The 25224-nt window shown below is 38.8% G+C and overlaps 5 protein-coding genes across 6 annotated transcripts; all 5 read right to left on the bottom strand.

Annotated features, from left to right (window-relative positions):
- Positions 1-5363: 5363 nt before the first annotated feature.
- On the bottom strand, positions 5364-6195 carry LOC128317336 (C-X-C motif chemokine 11-6-like). Its single transcript, XM_053229164.1, has 4 exons — positions 6079-6195; positions 5855-5981; positions 5673-5762; positions 5364-5553 (listed from the first exon to the last, which is right to left on the bottom strand). Exons 1-4 carry the CDS (start codon positions 6134-6136, stop codon positions 5541-5543), a joined length of 288 nt encoding a protein of 95 aa, XP_053085139.1. The 5' UTR covers positions 6137-6195; the 3' UTR covers positions 5364-5540.
- A 2335-nt stretch (positions 6196-8530) lies between these two features.
- LOC128317325 (C-X-C motif chemokine 11-6-like) lies at positions 8531-9547 on the bottom strand. 2 transcript variants are annotated; one of them, XM_053229098.1, is made up of 4 exons: positions 9338-9547; positions 9093-9219; positions 8911-9000; positions 8531-8791 (listed from the first exon to the last, which is right to left on the bottom strand). In XM_053229098.1, exons 1-4 carry the CDS (start codon positions 9393-9395, stop codon positions 8779-8781), a joined length of 288 nt encoding a protein of 95 aa, XP_053085073.1. In that variant the 5' UTR covers positions 9396-9547; the 3' UTR covers positions 8531-8778. The 2 variants fall into 2 exon arrangements, with proteins under 2 accessions (XP_053085073.1, XP_053085074.1); XM_053229099.1 differs by lacking the exon at positions 8531-8791 and having other exon boundaries at positions 8800-9000; positions 9338-9467.
- A 2698-nt stretch (positions 9548-12245) lies between these two features.
- LOC128317332 (C-X-C motif chemokine 11-6-like) lies at positions 12246-13220 on the bottom strand. The gene is made up of 4 exons (XM_053229148.1): positions 13016-13220; positions 12792-12918; positions 12610-12699; positions 12246-12490 (listed from the first exon to the last, which is right to left on the bottom strand). The coding sequence occupies exons 1-4, from the start codon at positions 13071-13073 to the stop codon at positions 12478-12480; spliced, it is 288 nt and encodes a 95-aa protein (XP_053085123.1). The 5' UTR covers positions 13074-13220; the 3' UTR covers positions 12246-12477.
- Positions 13221-16250: 3030 nt separating this feature from the next.
- On the bottom strand, positions 16251-17177 carry LOC128317011 (C-X-C motif chemokine 11-6-like). The gene is made up of 4 exons (XM_034299182.2): positions 17058-17177; positions 16813-16939; positions 16631-16720; positions 16251-16511 (listed from the first exon to the last, which is right to left on the bottom strand). Exons 1-4 carry the CDS (start codon positions 17113-17115, stop codon positions 16499-16501), a joined length of 288 nt encoding a protein of 95 aa, XP_034155073.2. The 5' UTR covers positions 17116-17177; the 3' UTR covers positions 16251-16498.
- A 3305-nt stretch (positions 17178-20482) lies between these two features.
- Positions 20483-21276, bottom strand: LOC117595942 (C-X-C motif chemokine 11-6-like). The gene is made up of 4 exons (XM_034299186.2): positions 21157-21276; positions 20933-21059; positions 20751-20840; positions 20483-20631 (listed from the first exon to the last, which is right to left on the bottom strand). Exons 1-4 carry the CDS (start codon positions 21212-21214, stop codon positions 20619-20621), a joined length of 288 nt encoding a protein of 95 aa, XP_034155077.2. The 5' UTR covers positions 21215-21276; the 3' UTR covers positions 20483-20618.
- Positions 21277-25224: the final 3948 nt, after the last annotated feature.

The following is a 25224-nucleotide window of genomic DNA, read 5'->3' as shown; positions in this document are numbered from 1 at the left end:
AGCTGGCAGGTTCGACTGGGATCCCATCTACACCTCTTCGTGAGGTACCTGAACTGATGCAAGTGGGACGAGCTCGTCTGTCTCAGGCTGAAAGGGACCGTCGCAGAAGAGAAAGGTGTTGTATCTACTGTGGCAAACCTGGTCACTTCAGAGCCTTGTGTCCGGAGTTGCTGGGAAAAGAGCCGTCCCGTTCAGCAGAGGGAGGGCTGTGATGGGAACAACATTTACTCCCAAGTTCCCCAGCGGGGGTGTCTACCTTCCCATCACCATTACTTGGGGATAACAGGTATACTCTTGTCAAGCCTTGGTGGATTCTGGTGCAGCAGGCAACTTCATAGATGCCAGACTTACTGAACAACTCAAAATTCCGAGAGTGGTTCTTGACACCCCTCTGTCCCCGCATTGGATGGCCGCCCTCTTGGTCCAGGCACTGTGACCTCCACTACTTCACCGATACGCCTTAAAGTGGAGAATAACCAGGAGGAAATATTCCTGCATCTTATTGATTCCCCTGAATTTCCTGTGGTCCTGGGGTTCCCTTGGCTAAACCACCATAATTCCCATATTGACTGGCTCACTGGCACTATCTTAGAATGGGGGCCCACTTGCCATGCTACATGCCTTTTCGCTAGTCCTTCCCTCAAGCCCAAAGCCCCAGACCCCTCTGAGCTAACCCATGTTCCTGCTGAGTATCTGGACCTGAAGGAGGTTTTTAGTAACAAAAGAGCAAGCACCCTCCCACCCCACAGACCCTACGACTGTGCCACAGAACTCTTACCTGGTACCAGCCCTCCTCGGGGACGGATCTTTTCACTTTCGCTCCCTGAACGTAAGGCTATGGATACTTATATAAGAGATGCCTTGGCTTCTGGGTTCATTCGTCCATCTACTTCTCCAGCAGGGGCTGGATTCTTCTTTGTCGGCAAGAAAGATGGCGGTCTACGACCATGTATTGATTACAGGGGCCTTAATAAAATTACCATCCGTAATCGCTATCCTTTGCCACTGATGTCCACAGCATTTGACTTACTTCAAGGGGCCACCATTTTTACTAAATTAGACCTACGTAATGCGTATCACCTAGTTAGAATCCGTGAAGGGGATGAATGGAAAACGGCCTTTAATACCCCGTCTGGCCATTGCGTGTATCTAGTAATGCCGTTTGGATTGACCAATGCCCCAGCGGTGTTCCAGGCTTTTATCAATGACGCTCTCAGAGACATGATAAACCAGTTCGTGTTTGTCTACCTGGACGACATTTTAATTTTCTTGCGGTCCCTACATGAGCATTACCACCAGGTGCGCCAAGTTCTCCAGAGACTTCTTAAGAACCCCCTGTATGTCAAGCCTGAGAAGTGTGAATTTCACGTCAAAGAAGTCTCTTTCATCGGCTTCATCATCAAGGAGCGCAGAGTAGGTATGGATCCTAAAAAGACACAGGCTGTTCGAGAAAGTACTAAAAAGGAGGTACAAAGGTTTCTTGGCTTTGCTAATTTTTATCGCAAATTCATCAGAGACTTTAGTTCAGTGGCCGCCCCAATTTCTGCCATGACTAAGAAAAGTACCTGCCCTTTTTTGTGGACACGAGAGGCTGACAAGGCGTTTACCAATCTCAAGCAATGCTTTTCCTCAGCACCCATCTTGACGCTGCCCGATCCAACCTTACCGTTCATTGTGGAGGTTGATGCATCAGATGTGGGAATAGGCGCCATTCTTTCCCAACGCTCTACTGATGGCAAATTGCATCCTTGTGCCTTCCTCTCTCACCGCCTGACTCTCACTGAGTCTCGATATGATGTTGGAGATCGGGAGTTGTTGGCGGTTAAGCTCGCCCTAGAAGACTGGAGACACTGGCTAGAAGGGGCCCAGCATCCATTCCTGGTGTGGACGGATCATAAAAATCTGGAGTACCTCCAACAAGCTAAGCGCCTGAACCCCCGCCAGGCCAGATGGGCACTATTTTTCACTCGCTTTGATTTCACTCTGTCATATCGTCCCGGAACTAAGAACAAAAAGCCCGATGCTCTCTCAAGGCAGTTACATAACTCCAGTCAAGGGAGTGAAACCAAACCAGTCATCTCTCCATCCCGAACTGTGGCATCCATCCGCTGGGGAATTGAGGCAGTGGTCAAGCAGGCACTTCAGACTGACCCAGATCCCGGAACAGGCCCTGCAGGACTCCTATTCGTACCCAAGGCTGTAAGGTCCCAAGTGCTTCTATGGGGACACTCTTTGCACCTCACTGCTCACCCTGGGTATCAAAGAACTTATGAGTTCCTCCACAGACGTTTCTGGTGGCCTGGTATGTCCAACGATGTGAAGGGGTTTGTGGCAAGCTGCTCCGTGTGTGTCCAGAGCAAGAATCAGCAACAAAAACCACAAGGTCTCCTGCACCCTCTTCCCATCCCGAATCGCCCTTGGTCCTATCTCTCACTGGTCTTCATCACAGGCCTGCCCACCTCTAAAGGTAACAGTGTAATTTTAGTTGTTGTGGACAGGTTCTCTAAGGCCTGCCGTTTTATACCTCTGCCTAAATTACCTACAGCATTTGAGACAGCTGAACTGGTTATTGAGCATGTTTTCCAGTTTTTGGTCTTCCCCAGGACATGGTGTCTGATCGAGGTTCCCAGTTCTCCTCCCGTGTATGGCATGCCTTTTGCAAGCTTATTGGGGCCACTGCCAGCCTCTCCTCTGGTTACCATCCCCAATCTAATGGGCAGACGGAAAGGATTAATCAGGAGCTGGAGACCACACTTAGGAGTCTGGCATCTGACAACCCTTCATCCTGGAGCTCTCAGCCTCTGTGGGCGGAATATGCACACAACACTCTCCAGTCCTCTGCTACGGGGATGCCACCTTTTCAGGGCCAGTTAGGATTCCAGCCCCCTCTTTCCCTGAGCAAGAGGATGATGCCGGCGTGCCTTCTGTTTCACTCTTCATCAGGCATTGCAAAAAGACCTGACAAAAGGCCCGGCAGGCCCTGCTGCGGACTTCCAAGAGGAATCAGGCTCAAGCCAACCGTCGCCGCAGGCCAGCCTATTGTTTCCGTCCTGGGCAGAGGGTGTGGCTAAATTCTAAAGATCTCCCCTTGAGGATGGACTTCCGCAAGCTTGCCCCCCGTTTTGTCGGTCCCTTCAAGGTCATCCGCAAGGTCAACCCTGTCACCTATGGGCTCCAGCTGCCCCGTTCCCTTAAGATCAACCCCACCTTCCATGTATCCCAGCTACGACCTGTGCTCATTTACCCCCTGGCTCCCGCCCCCAAAGCTCCACCTCCACCCCGGAGCATTGATGGTCAACTGGCCTTTACAGTCCACCGACCGATGAACTCTCACCAGGTTCGAGGTGGGACCCAGTATCTGGTGGACTGGTAGGGATATGGCCCTGAGGAACGCTCCTGGGTTCCAGCCTGGGATATCCTAGACAAGAGCCTTATAAGGGACTTTCATCTTCATCATCCTACTGCCCCTAGGAACGTCAGGAGACTTTCTTAGAGGGGGGGGGTCCTGTCACTAATGAACAGTTTTGACCACCAGAGGTCGCCAAATGACTCTCTATGTTGTTGACTTGTAATTACCTTGCTCACCTGTACCTCATTGTCTCCCTGTCATGTGATCTATTAGCTTGTGTATTTAAACCCTGTCTCAAGTCCATGTCTTTGTTAAGTCTTTGTCTTCCTTTGTGTTGCAAACTCTGTGCCTTTTGTTACTGTTTGGATTACCTGGTCTCCTGAATTTTCTGCCTGCCTCTCTGTTAATGATTTTTGGATTTTCCCTTTGGATTTATTTGCCTGATCTCCTGAACCTCTGCCTGCCTCTGTGTTAATGATTTTTGGATTTGCTGTTTGGATTTGTTTGCCTGATCTCCTGAACCTCTGCCTGCCTCTGTGTTATGATTTTTTGGATTTTCCCTTGGATTTGTTTGCCTTCATGCTTGAACTTATTTTTGGTGCTTTTTGTGTTGGCCTTTAGAACCTTTTAATAAATCTTATGGACTCTACCTGTTTTGCTCTGCACTTGAGTCTGTTTTCTCCAATAGTGTAGTGGATAGGTGTTGGACTATCACCCCAGAGACCTGGGTGCAATCCCCACACTGTGACAGTTGGGGTATTTTACTGCCCTGGTTTTGTTCCATTTTTCCCCTTAGAGGGAAGAGTCACTAGAAATTAATACACAGGTCTTCTGACTGATCATCTTTATCCTGTGATGAAACATTTCTATCCTGATGGGAGTGCTCTCTTCCAGGATGACTCTGCCTCCATCCACAGGCCACAAGGGCTTACCAATGATTGTATATATGAGTGGAAAACATTTACATGGTGCTATTTACTCCCTTTGTGCTGTTTTAAAGCCTTTTTGGTCAAATTGAAAGTCACAATCTTGTGAAAATTGGCGCCAGAGTCTGCGCAGTACAGACCTTGGAGTCAGAGCAAGCGCAGTACAGACTTTGGAGTCAGAGCATGCTCAGTACAGACCTTGGAGTCAGAGGATTCGCAGTAAAGTCCTTGGAGTCAGAGCATGTGCAGTAGATATGGCCGGTGGTACAGTGGGTCCACCTTTTGTCTGACCACATTGGGCATGGACACGCCCCTTCTTCATGCAAGTAGTGCGGACACTGAGAGCTATTAACTGAAGCGCAGCTAAAAATGTTGCACAGAACACTATCTCAGAGTGGTAAGTACAGCTTAATTAATTAATTAATATGTAAAATGATAAATATGGTTTCTACAACAGCCAACCACGACCTTCACAGTCACCAGATCTCAACCCAATTAAAGCTCTATTGGAGAATTTGGAGCTGTGAGACAGCTACAATACCCATGTCACCACCATGCCACCCAATAATATTAACTGTGTGTAAATTTCCTACTAGTTTACATGTGAGAATCTTTAGGAATATGCAGTAGTGAGACACAATACCAATCACTGATTATTTATCAGAGAGCAAGATAACAGTGCTTTTAATATCCTCTCAAAAGTGTTTTTCTTACTGCTGAATCCAGTGTTTCAGTGCTGTGTCTGTAGTTTGCTGAATATCTCTGCTGTAGGTGTGTGTGTGTGTGTGTGTGGATTTGGTAAGTACCTCTCCTCCTCCTATCCTCTCATTATCTCATTAATAATAGCATCTAACATTTCTGTTATAACATGAATGAAGAGTCTGTTTTCATCTCAGTCCACACCTACAAAAATGCTGATCAGAAATCTGATATTGGGCAAACATTATAAAAAGGTATTTGATATCCTGCTAATAAGAAACACACTGTATTACTTTCTGAAGTTTTTAAGCACTGTTATGTGCTGACTTTATTATAATTTAGTATGTTAACATACAAAAGGAATATATTTTTAAAAAATCTTGCAGGTTTCTTCAAAAACTATGTACATTGTGTCATATACAGATGTACCTATAAATTACACATCAGACTTATTATATATACACTTTTTACATTATTGAAATGAAACCAATATTTTAAATATTTTAAGCAAGCTGTCTCTGTGCACTCTTCTTCCACTTCTGTTCAGTAATGACACGGTGCACGCTTTACTCTGACCTCCTGTGAAAGAGAAACACATATTAAAACTTAGTTTTGTCTATCATTGGTTTTCATTAATACAAATTTTAGATAATATAACATTATTAGGATATAATCAATAATGGATAAAATGTACCCACTTTTTTCCTAAAGCTGCCATGATGTATTTCTGAGTAAATTCAGATTTTGGATTCAAGCATTTTTTTCCTGCACCGTTCTTCAGAGTGACACTACAGAGATAAATAACAAGTTAGATAACTCAATAGAACTAAATTATCTTGTATTATACATTGTTATGGATATTAGTAGCTATTGAACTTACATGATTTCCACATTTTCACAAGATGCACTAACAGGATAAACTTCAATCTTGTCAATAAGTTGTAGACGAACTACGTTAGCCGCAGATCCCTGACACAAACACCTCGTTACGCTGGTCTTGGCCTGTCCTGCAAACAGAAGAAAATTGTATATTTGGAGTTATTACAGATCTGTTTAATCCTGTATATAATTAAAAGAAGTCCAGATGAGGATTCAGAATCTTACCTTGTACATGAACAATAAGTAGACAGGCAAACACAACAAAAACTGCAGCAGACTTCATTTTGCTCTTGCTCTTGAACACACTCGATGTTTTGAAGAGTCTGGTAATAGCAACACACTCGATGCTCTGAAGCTTGTGTGAATGAATGAGTGTGTTTACTACTCTTTTATATGCTCAGATCGGTGTTTCCCCGTCTCCTTCCCTTTGGTTGAATATTACTTTCAGTCGAACTTCCTCTGGATGTAACTTTCTCATTTCTTGGAAATGGTCTCCCTGATAGTCAGCAGTGACTGAAGCTAAATTTAGTCACTTTGTTTGAGTTTTGATTTAATGAAGTCTTCAATTTTATTACCAAAGCTGATGCATGGCAAATCTTCAAATCTAGAATCTATGCAAAAATTTGTGAGAATTTGACGGAGCCATCATAAACTCTTAAATTTTCTCAAATTGCAAAAGTAAAGGTACAATGAATAATTCCCAAAAGAAAAAGATATCTGCTGGCAATCACACATTTAGTTACAAGCAGAAAATTAGATAATAATGTGGGAACATATTAGCTAAGGCTAACTAACAACAGTTTTATTGCTAATCTCTTATATATTAACTACCATGATAAACTGTGATGGTCTCATATCAGGTCTTATTCTTGCTGTGACATCTGTTAAAGTTTAGTTTAGTTTTAAAGTTTCTGTTAAAGCAACTGAAGTTAAAATATACACATGCTTAAATCTTTATTGTAATTAAACAAATGTGATAGCTTAAAACTGACTTTGATATTTTGTAATCTTTACTTATAGTCAATGGTAAATACTGGCAAGGTCAAATATCTACTACTTAATGAATTTTTGTTTTAAAAATGTTTTATTTATGATTATTTTGATTATTTTTGCACATCCTGTTGTCCATCCTGCTACACTGTGTTTACTGGGACTTTATTAAAATACTTCCACTGAAAGACATGAACTGTTCATTGATAAAACTACTGTGAACTGAATTTTAAGCTTTATGTGTTCTCTGTACCAGATAGTAAAACATGTCCACCCCATAATGTGATCATTCATTATATCTTATTGTAATTTCATAAAAGCTCTTTCTAAAACAGGGAATTCTTATTCATGTTCATAACAGTGTGGATATATTTAATGATCAAATATTCAGAAATGTGTGCATACAGACATGTGATAAATTGAAGGAAAACCTGGAAGCTCTGTTATACTGTTGAGGCATTTTACTGGTCTGGTTTTGTTCCCTTAGAGGGACGAGTCACTAGAAATTAATACACAGGTCTTCTGACTGATCATCTTTATCCTGTGAGGAAACATTTCTATCCTGATGGGAGTGCTCTCTTCCAGGATGACTCTGCATCCATCCACAGGCCACAAGGGCTCACCAATGACTGTATATATGAGTGGAAAACATTTACATGGTGCCATTTACTCCCTTTGTGCTGTTTTAAAGCCTGTTTGGTCAAATTGAAAGTCACCATCTTGTGAAAATTGGAGCCAGAGTCTGCGCAGTACAGACCTTGGAGTCAGAGCATGCTCAGTAGATACGGCCGGTGGTACAGTGGGTCCACCTTTTGTCTGACCACATTGGGCATGGACACGCCCCTTCTTCATGCAGGTAGTGCGGACACTGAAGCGCAGCTAAAAATGTTGCATAGAACGCTATCTCAGAGTGGTAAGTACAGCTTTATTAATTAGTTAATATGTAAAATGCTAAATATAGTTTGTGCAAGTACAACAGCCAACCACTAGAGGGGCTCATAGACATTTTGGCTTCACTTAGAAATCCCTGATACAACGTCCACCCACATATACAGTCACTGGAGCTCACTGAATGATTTGATGACAATGAATAAGATGTAAATCATATGACATGACCTTCACAGTCACCAGATCTCAACCCAATTAAAGCTCTATTGGAGAATTTGGAGCTGTGAGACAGCTACAATACCCATGTCACCACCATGCCACCCAATAACATTAACTGTGTGTAAATTTCCTACTAGTTTACATGTGAGAATCATTAGGAATATGCAGTAGTGAGACACAATACTAATCACTGATTATTTATCAGAGAGCAAGATAACAGACAGTGCTTTTAATATCCTCTCAAACGTTTCACAGGGGTGTTTTTCTTACTGCTGAATCCAGTGTTTCAGTGCTGTGTCTGTAGTTTGCTGAATATCTCTGCTGTAGGTGTGTGTGTGTGTGTGTGTGTGTGTGGATTTGGTAAGTACCTCTCCTTCTCCTATCCTCTCATTATCTCATTAATAATAGCATCTAACATTTCTGTTATAACATGAATGAAGAGTCTGTTTTCATCTCAGTCCACACCTACAAAAATGCTGATCAGAAATCTGATATTGGGCAAACATTATAAAAAGGTATTTGATATCCTGCTAATAAGAAACACACCGTATTACTTTCTGAAGTTTTTAAGCACTGTTATGTGCTGACTTTATTATAATTTAGTATGTTAACATACAAAAGGAATATATTTTTAAAAAATCTTGCAGGTTTCTTCAAAAACTATGTACATTGTGTCATATACAGACGTACCTAATAAATTACACATCAGACTTATTATATATACACTTTTTACATTATTGAAATGAAACCAATATTTTAAATATTTTAAGCAAGCTGTCTCTGTGCACTCTTCTTCCACTTCTGTTCAGTAATGACACGGTGCACGCTTTACTCTGACCTCCTGTGAAAGAGAAACACATATTAAAACTTAGTTTTGTCTATCATTGGTTTTCATTAATACAAATTTTAGATAATATAACATTATTAGGATATAATCAATAATGAATAAAATGTACCCACTTTTTTTCTAAAGCTGCCATGATGTATTTCTGAGTAAATTCAGATTTTGGATTCAGGCATTTTTTTCCTGCACCGTTCTTCAGAGTGACACTACAGAGATAAATAACAAGTTAGATAACTCAATAGAACTAAATTATCTTGTATTATACATTGTTATGGATATTAGTAGCTATTGAACTTACATGATTTCCACATTTTCACAAGATGCACTAACAGGATAAACTTCAATCTTGTCAATACGTTGTAGACGAACTGCATTAGCTGCAGATCCCTGGCACAAACACCTCCTTACGCTGGTCCTGGCCTGTCCTGCAAACAGAAGAAAATTGTATATTTGGAGTTATTACAGATCTGTTTAATCCTGCACATCATTAAACATTGTGTACATCATTACACAATGAGTGCAGATGAGGATTCAGAATCTTACCTTGTACATGAACAATAAGTAGACAGGCAAACACAACAAAAACTGCAGCAGACTTCATTTTCCTCTTGCTCTTGAACACACTCGATGCTCTGAAGAGTCTGGTAATGATTTTCTTCTTGATGCTTGTTGATGATGTGAATGAATGAGTGTGTTCACTGATCTTTTATATGCTCAGATTGGTGTTTCCCCGTCTCCCTGCGTTTAGTTGCATCGCTTTCCCTTTCACTTGCACTTCCTCTGGAGCTAACTTTCTCATTTCTTGGAACTGGTCTCTGTGATAGTCAAGCAAGCAAAAGTTCCTCACTTTGTTTGGGTTTTCATATAATGGAGTCTGCAACTTCATTACCAAAGCTGACGCATGGCAAGTCTTCAAATCTAGATTCAAAATTCTAGAATTTGAAAGAGCGCTGGCTTTTGAAGATTTCATCAGAGGTGGTAAAAGTGCCGAAATTCATTATTCAATTTAAAGTACATGTACTCATAGAAAAAATACTCTGGTAAAGGTTTCATATTTTTCACTCACTTGAAAGTAGAAAAGTATATACTCTGATTCTTATTTAAAGTATGGAAACAAAACTATAAAAAAGATTCCTAAAAGAAAAAGTCGTCTGCCTCAAGTCACACAGGGATTTTAGTTTCTGAAAGTAAATTAGTGCCTTCACCAAGGAATCAGTGCGTTAGCACATTAGCTAGGGCTAACTAACAACAGCTTTTTTGCTAATCTCTCAAATGTTAGTTAGCATGATAATACATTGTTACATTGCTGATTTCACTGTGGAAATTGTTTGGCTGGGGTTTGTTGTGGAATAGTAGGATTACAGAGAAAGGAGAACTGTTTTTGCTGGCTCAGAGGAGTAACTAAAGTGGAGGAGAGTAATTACATGCATCTCCTGAAAGCGACAAATGAAACCGAAATGTTATAATTTCTCTTTTCAGTGGAAATGAACTGGGTCAATAAATATGCACGTTTGTGTCCTGTATACAAAGTGTTTGGAATTTTATAGAAATCATATGGCAACAGAAGTTAAAATATATACATGAATAAACCTTTATTGTAATTAAACAAATGTAATAGCTTAAAACTGACTTTGATATTTTTTTATCTTTAGTTATTGTCAATGTTAAATATGAATAAGACCAAATATCCACTACTTAATGAATTTTTATTTTAAAAATGTTTTATTTTTGATTATTTTGATTACTTTTGCACATCCTGTTGTCCATCCTGCTACACTGTGTTTACTGGGACTTTATTAAAATACTTCCACTGAAAGACAACATGAACTGTTCATTGATAAAACTACTGTGCACTGAATTTTAAGCTTTATGTGTTCTCTGTACCAGATAGTAAAACATGTCCACCCCGTAATGTGATCATTCATTATATCTTATTGTAATTTCATAAAAGCTCTTTCTAAAACAGGGAATTCTTATTCATGTTCATAACAGTGTGGATATATTTAATGATCAAATATTCAGAGGTGTGTGCATACAGACATGTGATAAATTGAAGGAAACCTGGAAGCTCTGTTATACTGTTGGGGTTTTTTACTGGCCTGGATTTTTCCCCTTAGAGGGAAGAGTCACTAGAAATTAATACACAGTTCTTCTGACTGATCATCTTTATCCTGTGATGAAACATTTCTATCCTGATGGGAGTGCTCTCTTCCAGGATGACTCTGCCTCCATTCACAGGCCACAAGGGCTCACCAATGACTGTATATATGAGTGGACAACATTTACATGATGCCATTTACTCCCTTTGTGTTGTTTTAAAGCCTTTTTGGTCAAATTGAAAGTCACCATCTTGTGAAAATTGGAGCCAGAGTCTGCGCAGTAAAGACCTTGGAGTCAGAGCAAGCGCAGTACAGACCTTGGAGTCAGAGCATGTGCAGTAAAGTCCTTGGAGTCAGAGCAAGCGCAGTAAAGTCCTTGGAGTCAGAGCATGTGCAGTAAAGACCTTGGAGTCAGAGCATGCTCAGTAGATACGGCTTGGTACAGTGGGTCAACCTTTTGCCCGCCTACATTGGTCATGAACACGCCCCTTCTTCATGCAGGTAGTGCGGACATTGAGAGCTATTAACTGAAGTGCATCTAAAAATGTTGCATAGAACACTATCTCGAAGTAGTAAGTACAGCTTTATTAATTAATTAATATGTAAAATGCTAAATATAGTTTGTGAAAGTACAACAGCCAACCACTAGAGGGGCTCATAGACATTTTGGCTTCACTTAGAAATCCCTGCTACAACTTCCACCCACATACACAGTCACTGGAGCTCACTGAATGATTTGATGGCAATGAAAATGATGGAAATTATATAACATGACCTTCACAGTCACCAGATCTCAACCCAATTAAAGCTCTATTGGAGAATTTGGAGCTGTGAGACAGCTACAATACCCATGTCACCACCATGCCACCCAATAACATTAACTGTGTGTAAATTTCCTACTAGTTTACATGTGAGAATCATTAGGAATATGCAGTAGTGAGACACAATATCAATCCCTGATTATTTATCAGAGAGCAAGATAACAGACAGTGCTTTTAATATCCTCTCAAAAGTTTCACAGGGGTGTTTTTCTTACTGCTGAATCCAGTGTTTCAGTGCTGTGTCTATAGTTTGCTGAATATCTCTGCTGTAGGTGTGTGTGTGTTTGTGGATTTGGTAAGTACCTCTCCTCCTCCTATCCTCTCATTATCTCATTAATAATAGCATCTAACATTTCTGTTATAACATGAATGAAGAGTCTGTTTTCATCTCAGTCCACACCTACAAAAATGCTGATCAGAAATCTGATATTGGGCAAACATTATAAAAAGGTATTTGATATCCTGCTAATAAGAAACACACCGTATTACATTCTGAAGTTTTCAAGCACTGTTATGTGCTGACTTTATTATAATTTAGTATGTTAACATACAAAAGGAATATATTTTTAAAAAATCTTGCAGGTTTCTTCAAAAACTATGTACATTGTGTCATATACAGACATACCTAATAAATTACACATCAGACTTATTATATATACACTTTTTACATTATTGAAATGAAACCAATATTTTAAATATTTTAAGCAAGCTGTCTCTGTGCACTCTTCTTCCACTTCTGTTCAGTAATGACACGGTGCACGCTTTACTCTGACCTCCTGTGAAAGAGAAACACATATTAAAACTTAGTTTTGTCTATCATTGGTTTTCATTAATACAAATTTTAGATAATATAACATTATTAGGATATAATCAATAATGAATAAAATGTACCCACTTTTTTCCTAAAGCTGCCATGATGTATTTCTGAGTAAATTCAGATTTTGGATTCAAGCATTTTTTTCCTGCACCGTTCTTCAGAGTGACACTACAGAGATAAATAACAAGTTAGATAACTCAATAGAACTAAATTATCTTGTATTATACATTGTTATGGATATTAGTAGCTATTGAACTTACATGATTTCCACATTTTCACAAGATGCACTAACAGGATAAACTTCAATCTTGTCAATAAGTTGTAGACGAACTACGTTAGCCGCAGATCCCCGACACAAACACCTCGTTACGCTGGTCCTGGCCTGTCCTGCAAACAGAAGAAAATTGTATATTTGGAGTTATTACAGATCTGTTTAATCCTGTATATCATTATAAGAAGTCCAGATGAGGATTCAGAATCTTACCTTGTACATGAACAATAAGTAGACAGGCAAACACAACAAAAACTGCAGCAGACTTCATTTTCCTCTTGCTCTTGAACACACTCGATGCTTTGAAGAGTCTGGTAATAGCAACACACTCGATGCTCTGAAGCTTGTGTGAATGAATGAGTGTGTTTACTACTCTTTTATATGCTCAGATCGGTGTTTCCCCGTCTCCTTCCCTTTGGTTGAATATTACTTTCAGTCGTACTTCCTCTGGATGTAACTTTCTCATTTCTTGGAAATGGTCTCCCTGATAGTCAGCAGTGACTGAAGCTAAATTTAGTCACTTTGTTTGAGTTTTGATTTAATGAAGTCTTCCATTTTATTACCAAAGCTGATGCATGGCAAATCTTCAAATCTAGATTCTATGCTAAAATTTGTCAGAATTTGACAGAGCCATCATAAACTCTTAAATTTTCTCAAATTGCGAAAGTAGATGCACAAGGAAAGTTAACATAAGAAAAAGATGTTTGCTTGCAATCACACATTTAGTTACAAATCGAAAATTAGATAACAATGTGGGAACATATTAGCTAAGGCTAACTAACAACAGTTTTATTGCCAATCTCTTATATATTAGCTACCATGATAATAACTGTGACGGTCTCATATCAGGTCTTATTCTTGCTGTCACATCTGTTAAAGTTTAGATTTATTAGGAATTCTCATCAAGTCCTTGCAGCTGTCTGATGCTAAAATATCAACTTATGACTTTACAAATATAATATAGTTATGTGGTCATTGAAAATATAGTAAGTAGAAAGTAGAGACTTTTCATCTGAAATATAGTACATAACAGTCAAATGTGTTATGTGAAAAAAAAAAAAAAAGCTGAGTGAAATAAACTTAAGTAGAATGACAAAGTAATGATAGTATCATAATTCCCACCTCTGGATTTCATATGACTCAAGTTCTATATTTGAAATTACTTTATTAATCTTTAAAGCAGTAAAATATACAGTCATGTATGCATTTTAAAGCTAGGTATCTAACATACATTCACACATTCATACTTTTTCTCCATGAAAAAAACTTTTCATCTTTCCACGTGCAGTAAAATGTTTTGCTTTGAATTTCATATGGATTTGTTACATTGCTGATTTCACTGTGGAAATTGTTTGGCTGGGGTTTGTTGTGGAATAGTAGGATTACAGAGAAAGGAGAACTGTTTTTGCTGGCTCAGAGGAGTAACTAAAGTGGAGGAGGGTAATTACATGCATCTCCTGAAAGTGACAAATGAAACTGAAATGTTATAATTTCTCTTTTCAGTGGAAATGAACTGGGTCAATAAATATGCACGTTTCTGTCCTGTATACAAAGTGTTCAGAATTTCATAGAAATCATACGGCAGCAGAAGTTAAAATATACACATGCTTAAATCTTTATTGTAATTAAACAAATGTGATAGCTTAAAACTGATTTTTGATATTTTGTAATCTTTACTTATAATCAATGGTAAATACTGGCAAGGTCAAATATCTACTACTTAATGGATTTTTATTTTAAAAATATTTTATTTTTGATTATTTTGATTATTTTTGCACATCCTGTTGTCCATCCTGCTACACTGTGTTTACTGGGACTTTATTAAAATACTTCCACTGAAAGACAACATGAACTGTTCATTGACAAAACTACTGTGCACTGAATTTTAAGCTTTATGTGTTCTCTGTACCAGATAGTAAAACATGTCCACCCCGTAATGTGATCATTCATTATATCTTATTGTAACTTCATAAAAGCTCTTTCTAAAACAGGGAATTCTTATTCATGTTCATAACAGTGTGGATATATTTAATGATCAAATATTCAGAGGTGTGTGCATACAGACATGTGATAAATTGAAGGAAACCTGGAAGCTCTGTTATACTGTTGTGGTATTTTATTGCCCTGGTTTTGTTCCATTTTTCCCCTTAGAGGGAAGAGTCACTAGAAATTAATACACAGTTCTTCTGACTGATCATCTTTATCCTGTGAAGAAACATTTCTATCCTGATGGGAGTGCTCTCTTCCAGGATGACTCTGCCTCCATCCACAGGCCACGAGGGCTCACCAATGACTGTTTGTATAAGTGGAAAACATTTACATGGTGCTATTTACTCCCTTTGTGCTGTTTTAAAGCCTTTTTGGTCAAATTGAAAGTCACCATCTTGTGAAAATTGGAGCCAGAGTCTGCACAGTACAGACCTTGGAGTCAGAGGATGCGCAGTACAGACCTTGGAGTCAGAGCATGCTCAGTACAGACCTTGGAGTCAGAGCATGTGCAGTAAAGACCTTGGAGTCAGAGCATGCTCAGTAGATACGGCTTGGTACAGTGGGTCAACCTTTTGCCCGCCTACATTGGTCATGAACACGCCCCTTCTTCATGCAGGTAGTGCGGACACTGAGAGCTATTAAATGAAGTGCATCTAAAAATGTTGCATAGAACGCTATCTCAAAGTGGTAAGTACAGCTATATTAATTAATTAATATATAAAATGCTAAATATAGTTTGTGAAAGTACAACAGCCAACCACTAGAGGGGCTCATAGACATTTTGGCTTCACTTACAAATCCCTGATACAACTTCCACCCACATATACAGTCACTGGAGCTCACTGAATGATTTGATGGCAATGAAAAAGATATAAATCATATGACATGACCTTCACAGTCACCAGATCTCAACCCAATTAAAGCTCTATTGGAGAATTTGGAGCTGTGAGACAGCTACAATACCCATGTCACCACCATGCCACCCAATAACATTAACTGTGTGTAAATTTCCTACTAGTTTACATGTGAGAATCATTAGGAATATGCAGTAGTGAGACACAATACTAATCACTGATTATTTATCAGAGAGCAAGATAACAGACAGTGCTTTTAATATCCTCTCAAAAGTTTCACAGGGGTGTTTTTCTTACTGCTGAATCCAGTGTTTCAGTGCTGTGTCTGTAGTTTGCTGAATATCTCTGCTGTAGGTGTGTGTGTGTGTGTGTGTGTGTGGATTTGGTAAGTACCTCTCCTTCTCCTATCCTCTCATTATCTCATTAATAATAGCATCTAACATTTCTGTTATAACATGAATGAAGAGTCTGTTTTCATCTCAGTCCACACCTACAAAAATGCTGATCAGAAATCTGATATTGGGCAAACATTATAAAAAGGTATTTGATATCCTGCTAATAAGAAACACACCGTATTACTTTCTGAAGTTTTTAAGCACTGTTATGTGCTGACTTTATTATAATTTAGTATGTTAACATACAAAAGGAATATATTTTTAAAAAATCTTGCAGGTTTCTTCAAAAACTATGTACATTGTGTCATATACAGACGTACCTAATAAATTACACATCAGACTTATTATATATACACTTTTTACATTATTGAAATGAAACCAATATTTTAAATATTTTAAGCAAGCTGTCTCTGTGCACTCTTCTTCCACTTCTGTTCAGTAATGACACGGTGCACGCTTTACTCTGACCTCCTGTGAAAGAGAAACACATATTAAAACTTAGTTTTGTCTATCATTGGTTTTCATTAATATAAATTTTAGATAATATAACATTATTAGGATATAATCAATAATGAATAAAATGTACCCACTTTTTTTCTAAAGCTGCCATGATGTATTTCTGAGTAAATTCAGATTTTGGATTCAAGCATTTTTTTCCTGCACCGTTCTTCAGAGTGACACTACAGAGATAAATAACAAGTTAGATAACTCAATAGAACTAAATTATCTTGTATTATACATTGTTATGGATATTAGTAGCTATTGAACTTACATGATTTCCACATTTTCACAAGATGCACTAACAGGATAAACTTCAATCTTGTCAATACGTTGTAGGCGAACTGCATTAGCCACAGGTCCCTGACACAAACACCTCGTTACGCTGGTCTTGGCCTGTCCTGCAAACAGAAGAAAATTGTATATTTGGAGTTATTACAGATCTGTTTAATCCTGCACATCATTAAACATTGTGTACATCATTACACAATGAGTGCAGATGAGGATTCAGAATCTTACCTTGTACATGAAAAATAAGTAGACAGGCAAACACAACAAAAACTGCAGCAGACTTCATTTTCCTCTTGCTCTTGAACACACTCGATGCTTTGAAGAGTCTGGTAATGATTTTCTTCTTGATGCTTGTTGATGATGTGAATGAATGAGTGTGTTCACTTTCATATGCTCAGATTGGTGTTTCCCCGTCTCCCTGCGTTTAGTTGCATCGCTTTCCCTTTCACTTGCACTTCCTCTGGAGCTAACTTTCTCATTTCTTGGAACTGGTCTCTGTGATAGTCAAGCAAGCAAAAGTTCCTCACTTTGTTTGGGTTTTCATATAATGGAGTCTGCAACTTCATTACCAAAGCTGACGCATGGCAAGTCTTCAAATCTAGATTCAAAATTCTAGAATTTGAAAGAGCGCTGGCTTTTGAAGATTTCATCAGAGGTGGTAAAAGTGCCCAAATTCATTATTCAATTTAAAGTACATGTACTCATAGAAAAAATACTCTGGTAAAGGTTTCATATTTTTCACTCACTTGAAAGTAGAAAAGTATATACTCTGATTCTTATTTAAAGTATGGAAACAAAACTATAAAAAAGATTCCTAAAAGAAAAAGTCGTCTGCCTCAAGTCACACAGGGATTTTAGTTTCTGAAAGTAAATTAGTGCCTTCACCAAGGAATCAGTGTGTTAGCACATTAGCTAGGGCTAACTAACAACAGCTTTTTTGCTAATCTCTGAAATGTTAGTTAGCATGATAATAATTGCAATGGTCTTAAATTAGCTCTGATTCATGCTGTCGTTTCTGTAAAAGATTTATTAGGAATTTCAGTTAACTCCTTGTAGCTGCCTGATGCTAAAACGTTATAACTTTACAAATATAACATAGTGATCTGGCGTCCCATCTCGGGTGTATTCCCACCTTGCACCCAGTGTTCCCAGGATGGATTCTGGATCCACCGCAACCCTGATCAGGATAAAGCAGTTACTGAAGATTAAATAAACGAATGAATTAGTCATGCAAATTTTGTGACCTTAAGACCATGTCGAAATTGAAAGTGCTATATATGAAATTATTAATCTTTGAAGTAGTAAAATATACAGCCATGTATGCATTTTAAAGCTAGGTTTCTAACATATATTCAGACATTCATACTTTTTCTCCATGAAAAAACTTTTCATCTTTCCATGTGCAGTAAAATGTTCTGCTTTGAATTTCGTATGGATTTGTTACATTGCTGATTTCACTGTGGAAATTGTTTGGCTGGGGTTTGTTGTGGAATAGTAGGATTACAGAGAAAGGAGAACTGTTTTTGCTGGCTCAGAGGGGTAACTAAAGTGGAGGAGAGTAATTACATGCATCTCCTGAAAGCGACAAATGAAACTGAAATGTTATAATTTCTCTTTTCAGTGGAAATGAACTGGGTCAATAAATATGCACGTTTGTGTCCTGTATACAAAGTGTTTGGAATTTTATAGAAATCATATGGCAACAGAAGTTAAAATATATACATGAATAAACCTTTATTGTAATTAAACAAATGTAATAGCTTAAAACTGACTTTGATATTTTTTTATCTTTAGTTATTGTCAATGTTAAATATGAATAAGACCAAATATCCACTACTTAATGAATTTTTATTTTAAAAATGTTTTATTTTTGATTATTTTGATTACTTTTGCACATCCTGTTGTCCATCCTGCTACACTGTGTTTACTGTGACTTTATTAAACTACTTCCACTGAAAGACAACATGAACTGTTCATTGATAAAACTACTGTGCACTGAATTTTAAGCTTTATGTGTTCTCTATACCAGATAGTAAAACATGTCCACCCCGTAATGTGATCATTCATTATATCTTATTGTAATTTCATAAAAGCTCTTTCTAAAACAGGGAATTCTTATTCATGTTCATAACAGTGTGGATATATTTAATGATCAAATATTCAGAGGTGTGTGCATACAGACATGTGATAAATTGAAGGAAACCTGGAAGCTCTGTTATACTGTTGGGGTTTTTTACTGGCCTGGTTTTGTTCCACTTTTCCCCTTAGAGGGACGAGTCACTAGAAATTAATACACAGGTCTTCTGACTGATCATCTTTATCCTGTGAGGAAACATTTCTATCCTGATGGGAGTGCTCTCTTCCAGGATGACTCTGCCTCCATTCACAGGCCACAAGGGCTCACCAGTGACTGTATATATGAGTGGACATTTACATGGTGCCATTTACTCCCTTTGTGCTGTTTTAAAGCCTTTTTGGTCAAATTGAAAGTCACCGTCTTGTGAAAACTGGAGCCAGAGTCTGCACAGACCTTGGAGTCAGAGCAAGCGCAGTACAGACCTTGGAGTCAGAGCAAGCGCAGTACAGACCTTGGAGTCAGAGCAAGCGCAGTAAAGTCCTTGGAGTCAGAGCATGTGCAGTAAAGACCTTGGAGTCAGAGCATGTGCAGTACAGACCTTCGAGTCAGAGCATGTGCAGTACAGACCTTCGAGTCAGAGCATGCTCAGTAGATACGGCTGTTGGTACAGTGGGTCAACCTTTTGCCCGCCTACATTGGTCATGAACACGCCCCTTCTTCATGCAGGTAGTGCGGACACTGAGAGCTATTAAATGAAGCGCATCTAAAAATGTTGCATAGAACGCTATCTCAAAGTGGTAAGTACAGCTATATTAATTAATTAATATGTAAAATGCTAAATATAGTTTGTGCAAGTACAACAGCCAACCACTAGAGGGGCTCATAGACATTTTGGCTTCACTTAGAAATCCCTGATACAACGTCCACCCACATATACAGTCACTGGAGCTCACTGAATGATTTGATGACAATGAATAAGATGTAAATCATATGACATGACCTTCACAGTCACCAGATCTCAACCCAATTAAAGCTCTATTGGAGAATTTGGAGCTGTGAGACAGCTACAATACCCATGTCACCACCATGCCACCCAATAACATTAACTGTGTGTAAATTTCCTACTAGTTTACATGTGAGAATCATTAGGATTATGCAGTAGTGAGACACAATACCAATCACTGATTATTTATCAGAGAGCAAGATAACAGACAGTGCTTTTAATATCCTCTCAAAAGTTTCACAGGGGTGTTTTTCTTACTGCTGAATCCAGTGTTTCAGTGCTGTGTCTGTAGTTTGCTGAATATCTCTGCTGTAGGTGTGTGTGTGTTTGTGTGGATTTTGTAAGTACCTCAGTCCACACCTACAAAAATGCTGATCAGAAATCTGATATTGGGCAAACATTATAAAAAGGTATTTGATATCCTGCTAAAAAGAAACACACTGTATTACTTTCTGAAGTTTTTAAGCACTGTTATGTGCTGACTTTATTATAATTTAGTATAACATACAAAAGGAATATCTTTTTAAGGTTTCTTCAAAAACTATGTACATTGTGTCATATACAGACATACCTAATAAATTACACATCAGACTTATTATATATACACTTTTTACATTATTGAAATGAAACCAATATTTTAAATATTTTAAGCAAGCTGTCTCTGTGCACTCTTCTTCCACTTCTGTTCAGTAATGACACGGTGCACGCTTTACTCTGACCTCCTGTGAAAGAGAAACACATATTAAAACTTAGTTTTGTCTATCATTGGTTTTCATTAATACAAATTTTAGATAATATAACATTATTAGGATATAATCAATAATGAATAAAATATACCCACTTTTTTTCTAAAGCTGCCATGATGTATTTCTGAGTAAATTCAGATTTTGGATTCAGGCATTTTTTTCCTGCACCGTTCTTCAGAGTGACACTACAGAGATAAATAACAAGTTAGATAACTCAATAGAACTAAATTATCTTGTATTATACATTGTTATGGATATTAGTAGCTATTGAACTTACATGATTTCCACATTTTCACAAGATGCACTAACAGGATAAACTTCAATCTTGTCAATACGTTGTAGACGAACTGCATTAGCCGCAGATCCCTGGCACAAACACCTCGTTACGCTGGTCCTGGCCTGTCCTGCAAACAGAAGAAAATTGTATATTTGGAGTTATTACAGATCTGTTTAATCCTGTATATCATTATAAGAAGTCCAGATGAGGATTCAGAATCTTACCTTGTACATGAACAATAAGTAGACAGGCAAACACAACAAAAACTGCAGCAGACTTCATTTTCCTCTTGCTCTTGAACACACTCGATGCTTTGAAGAGTCTGGTAATAGCAACACACTCGATGCTCTGAAGCTTGTGTGAATGAATGAGTGTGTTTACTCCTCTTTTATATGCTCAGATCGGTGTTTCCCCGTCTCCTTCCCTTTGGTTGAATATTACTTTCAGTCGTACTTCCTCTGGATGTAACTTTCTCATTTCTTGGAAATGGTCTCCCTGATAGTCAGCAGTGACTGAAGCTAAATTTAGTCACTTTGTTTGAGTTTTGATTTAATGAAGTCTTCAATTTTATTACCAAAGCTGATGCATGGCAAATCTTCAAATCTAGATTCTATGCTAAAATTTGTCAGAATTTGACGGAGCCATCATAAACTCTTATATTTTCTGAAATTGCGAAAGTAGATGCACAAGGAAAGTTAACATAAGAAAAAGATGTCTGCTTGCAATCACACATTTAGTTACAAATCGAAAATTAGATAACAATGTGGGAACATATTAGCTAAGGCTAACTAACAACAGTTTTATTGCCAATCTCTTATATATTAGCTACCATGATAATAACTGTGACGGTCTCATATCAGGTCTTATTCTTGCTGTCACATCTGTTAAAGTTTAGATTTATTAGGAATTCTCATCAAGTCCTTGCAGCTGTCTGATGCTAAAATATCAACTTATGACTTTACAAATATAATATAGTTATGTGGTCATTGAAAATATAGTAAGTAGAAAGTAGAGACTTTTCATCTGAAATATAGTACATAACAGTCAAATGTGTTATGTGAAAAAAAAAAAAAGCTGAGTGAAATAAACTTAAGTAGAATCACAAAGTAATGATACTATCATAATTCCCACCTCTGGATTTCATATGACTCAAGTTCTATATTTGAAATTACTTTATTAACCTTTGAAGCAGTAATATTATACAGTCATGTATGCATTTTAAAGCTAGGTATCTAACATACATTCACACATTCATACTTTTTCTCCATGAAAAAAATGTTCATCTTTCCATGTGCAGTAAAATGTTTTGCTTTGAATTTCATATGGATTTGTTACATTGCTGATTTCACTGTGGAAATTGTTTGGCTGGGGTTTGTTGTGGAATAGTAGGATTACAGAGAAAGGAGAACTGTTTTTGCTGGCTCAGAGGAGTAACTAAAGTGGAGGAGGGTAATTACATGCATCTCCTGAAAGCGACAAATGAAACTGAAATGTTATAATTTCTCTTTTCAGTGGAAATGAACTGGGTCAATAAATATGCACGTTTGTGTCCTGTATACAAAGTGTTCAGAATTTCATAGAAATCATACGGCAACAAAAGTTAAAATATACACATGCTTAAATCTTTATTGTAATTAAACAAATGTGATAGCTTAAAATTGAATTTTGATATTTTGTAATCTTTACTTATAATCAATGGTAAATACTGGCAAAGTCAAATATCTACTACTTAATGAATTTTTATTTTAAAAATGTTTTATTTTTGATTATTTTGATTATTTTTGCACATCCTGTTGTCCATCCTGCTACACTGTGTTTACTGTGACTTTATTAAAATACTTCCACTGAAAGACAACATGAACTGTTCATTGACAAAACTACTGTGCACTGAATTTTAAGCTTTATGTGTTCTCTGTACCAGATAGTAAAACATGTCCACCCCGTAATGTGATCATTCATTATATCTTATTGTAACTTCATAAAAGCTCTTTCTAAAACAAGCAATTCTTATTCATGTTCATAACAGTGTGGATATATTTAATGATCAAATATTCAGAAATGTGTGCATATAGACATGTGATAAATTGAAGGAAACCTGGAAGCTCTGTTATACTGTTGGTGTCACTAATGAACAGTTTTGACCACCAGAGGTCGCCAAATGACTCTCTATGTTGTTGACTTGTAATTACCTTGCTCACCTGTACCTCATTGTCTCCCTGTCATGTGATCTATTAGCTTGTGTATCTAAACCCTGTCTCAAGTCCATGTCTTTGCTAAGTCTTTGTCTTCCTTTGTGTTGCAAACTCTGTGCCTTTTGTTACTGTTTGGATTACCTGGTCTCCTGAATTTTCTGCCTGCCTCTCTGTTAATGATTTTTGGATTTTCCCTTTGGATTTATTTGCCTGATCTCCTGAACCTCTGCCTACCTCTGTGTTATGATTTTTTGGATTTTCCGCTGGATTTGTTTGCCTTCATGCTTGAACTTATTTTTGGTGATTTTTGTGTTGGCCTTTAGAACCTTTTAATAAATCTTATGGACTCTACCTGTTTTGCTCTGCACTTGAGTCTGTGTTCTCCAATAGTCTAGTGGATAGGTGTTGGACTATCACTCCAGAGATCTGGGGTCAATCCCCACACCGTGACAGAAAGACTTAGTCATGACAGACTCAGCAGACGCAACCATGTTCTCTGGTAGAGCGTCAGCCACAGAATTTGAGCGTATCATGGCTGCCTTGAATAGTTTTGGCTCCACCATGGATTCACACCGCCAATCCTTGTCTAACCAGCAGGACACACTAGCACACCATGACCAAATCCTTCGACAGCTAGTTGAAACTGTAAGAAGTTTGGCGCCACCAGCTTCCCCCTCTGCTCTGCTTACTACGCCTGTCTCACAGGATCCCCCAGCTCCAGCGCAACTTCTAGGAGCTGAGCCCCGCCTCCCAGCCCCCCAAATGTATGACGGAGCTCTGGGAAAATGCCAGGGCTTTTTAACCCAGTGTCAACTGACATTTGAACTACAACCTTTGACTTACCCCTCTGACAGGTCCAAGATGGCCTACATTATCACACTGCTAACTGGCAAAGCCCTGGCCTGGGCAACAGTTATTTGGAAAAAGCGAGGTCCTGAATGTGCCAACTTCAAAAATTTCACTGACAACATGCTGAAGGTTTTAGACCAATCTTCCTCAGGTCAGGAGGCAGCCAAGCAACTGCTGCAGCTCTGTCAGGGCAGGAACAGTGTTGCGGACTATGCCATTTCCTTTCGCACCCTTGCAGCAGAGAGTGTCTGGAATGAGCCAGCACTCATTTCTGCTTTTCTGAACGGCCTGTCCGAGGTTTTGAAAGACACTTTAGCTTCTATGGACTGTCCTGATGACCTAGACCTCCTAATCTCTCAGGCCAGACGCCTGGACAACCGCCTCCGGGAACGCCACAGAGACCGTTCTAGTCTCCAGAAGACATATGAGCTGGCAGGTTCGACTGGGATCCCATCTACACCTCTTCCTGAGGTACCTGAACTGATGCAAGTGGGACGAGCTCGTCTGTCTCAGGCTGAAAGGGACCGTCGCAGAAGAGAAAGGTGTTGTATCTACTGCGGCAAACCTGGTCACTTCAGAGCCTTGTGTCCGGAGTTGCTGGGAAAAGAGCAGTCCCATTCAGCAGAGGGAGGGCTGTGATGGGAACAACATTTACTCCCAAGTTCCCCAGCGGGGGTGTCTACCTTCCCATCACCATTACTTGGGGAGAACAGGTATACTCTTGTCAAGCCTTGGTGGATTCTGGTGCAGCAGGCAACTTCATAGATGTCAGACTTACTGAACAACTCAAGATTCCGAGAGTGGTTCTTGACACCCCTCTGTCCCCGCGTTGGATGGCCGCCCTCTTGGTCCAGGCACTGTGACCTCCACTACTTCACCGATACGCCTTAAAGTGGAGAATAACCAGGAGGAAATATCCCTGCATCTTATTGATTCCCCTGAATTTCCTGTGGTCCTGGGGTTCCCTTGGCTAAACCACCATAATTCCCATATTGACTGGCTCACTGGCACTATCTTAGAATGGGGGCCCACTTGCCATGCTACATGCCTTTTCGCTAGTCCTTCCCTCAAGCCCAAAGCCCCAGACCCCTCTGAGCTAACCCATGTTCCTGCTGAGTATCTGGACCTGAAGGAGGTTTTTAGTAAGAAAAGAGCAAGCACCCTCCCACCCCACAGACCCTACGACTGTGCCACAGAACTCTTACCTGGTACCAGCCCTCCTCGGGGACGGATCTTTTCACTTTCGCTCCC

Source organism: Pangasianodon hypophthalmus, chromosome 24 (genome assembly GCF_027358585.1).
Source record: "Pangasianodon hypophthalmus isolate fPanHyp1 chromosome 24, fPanHyp1.pri, whole genome shotgun sequence".
Classification (NCBI taxonomy): Eukaryota; Metazoa; Chordata; class Actinopteri; order Siluriformes; family Pangasiidae; genus Pangasianodon; species Pangasianodon hypophthalmus.
This window is presented reverse-complemented; position numbering and strand designations above follow the sequence as displayed.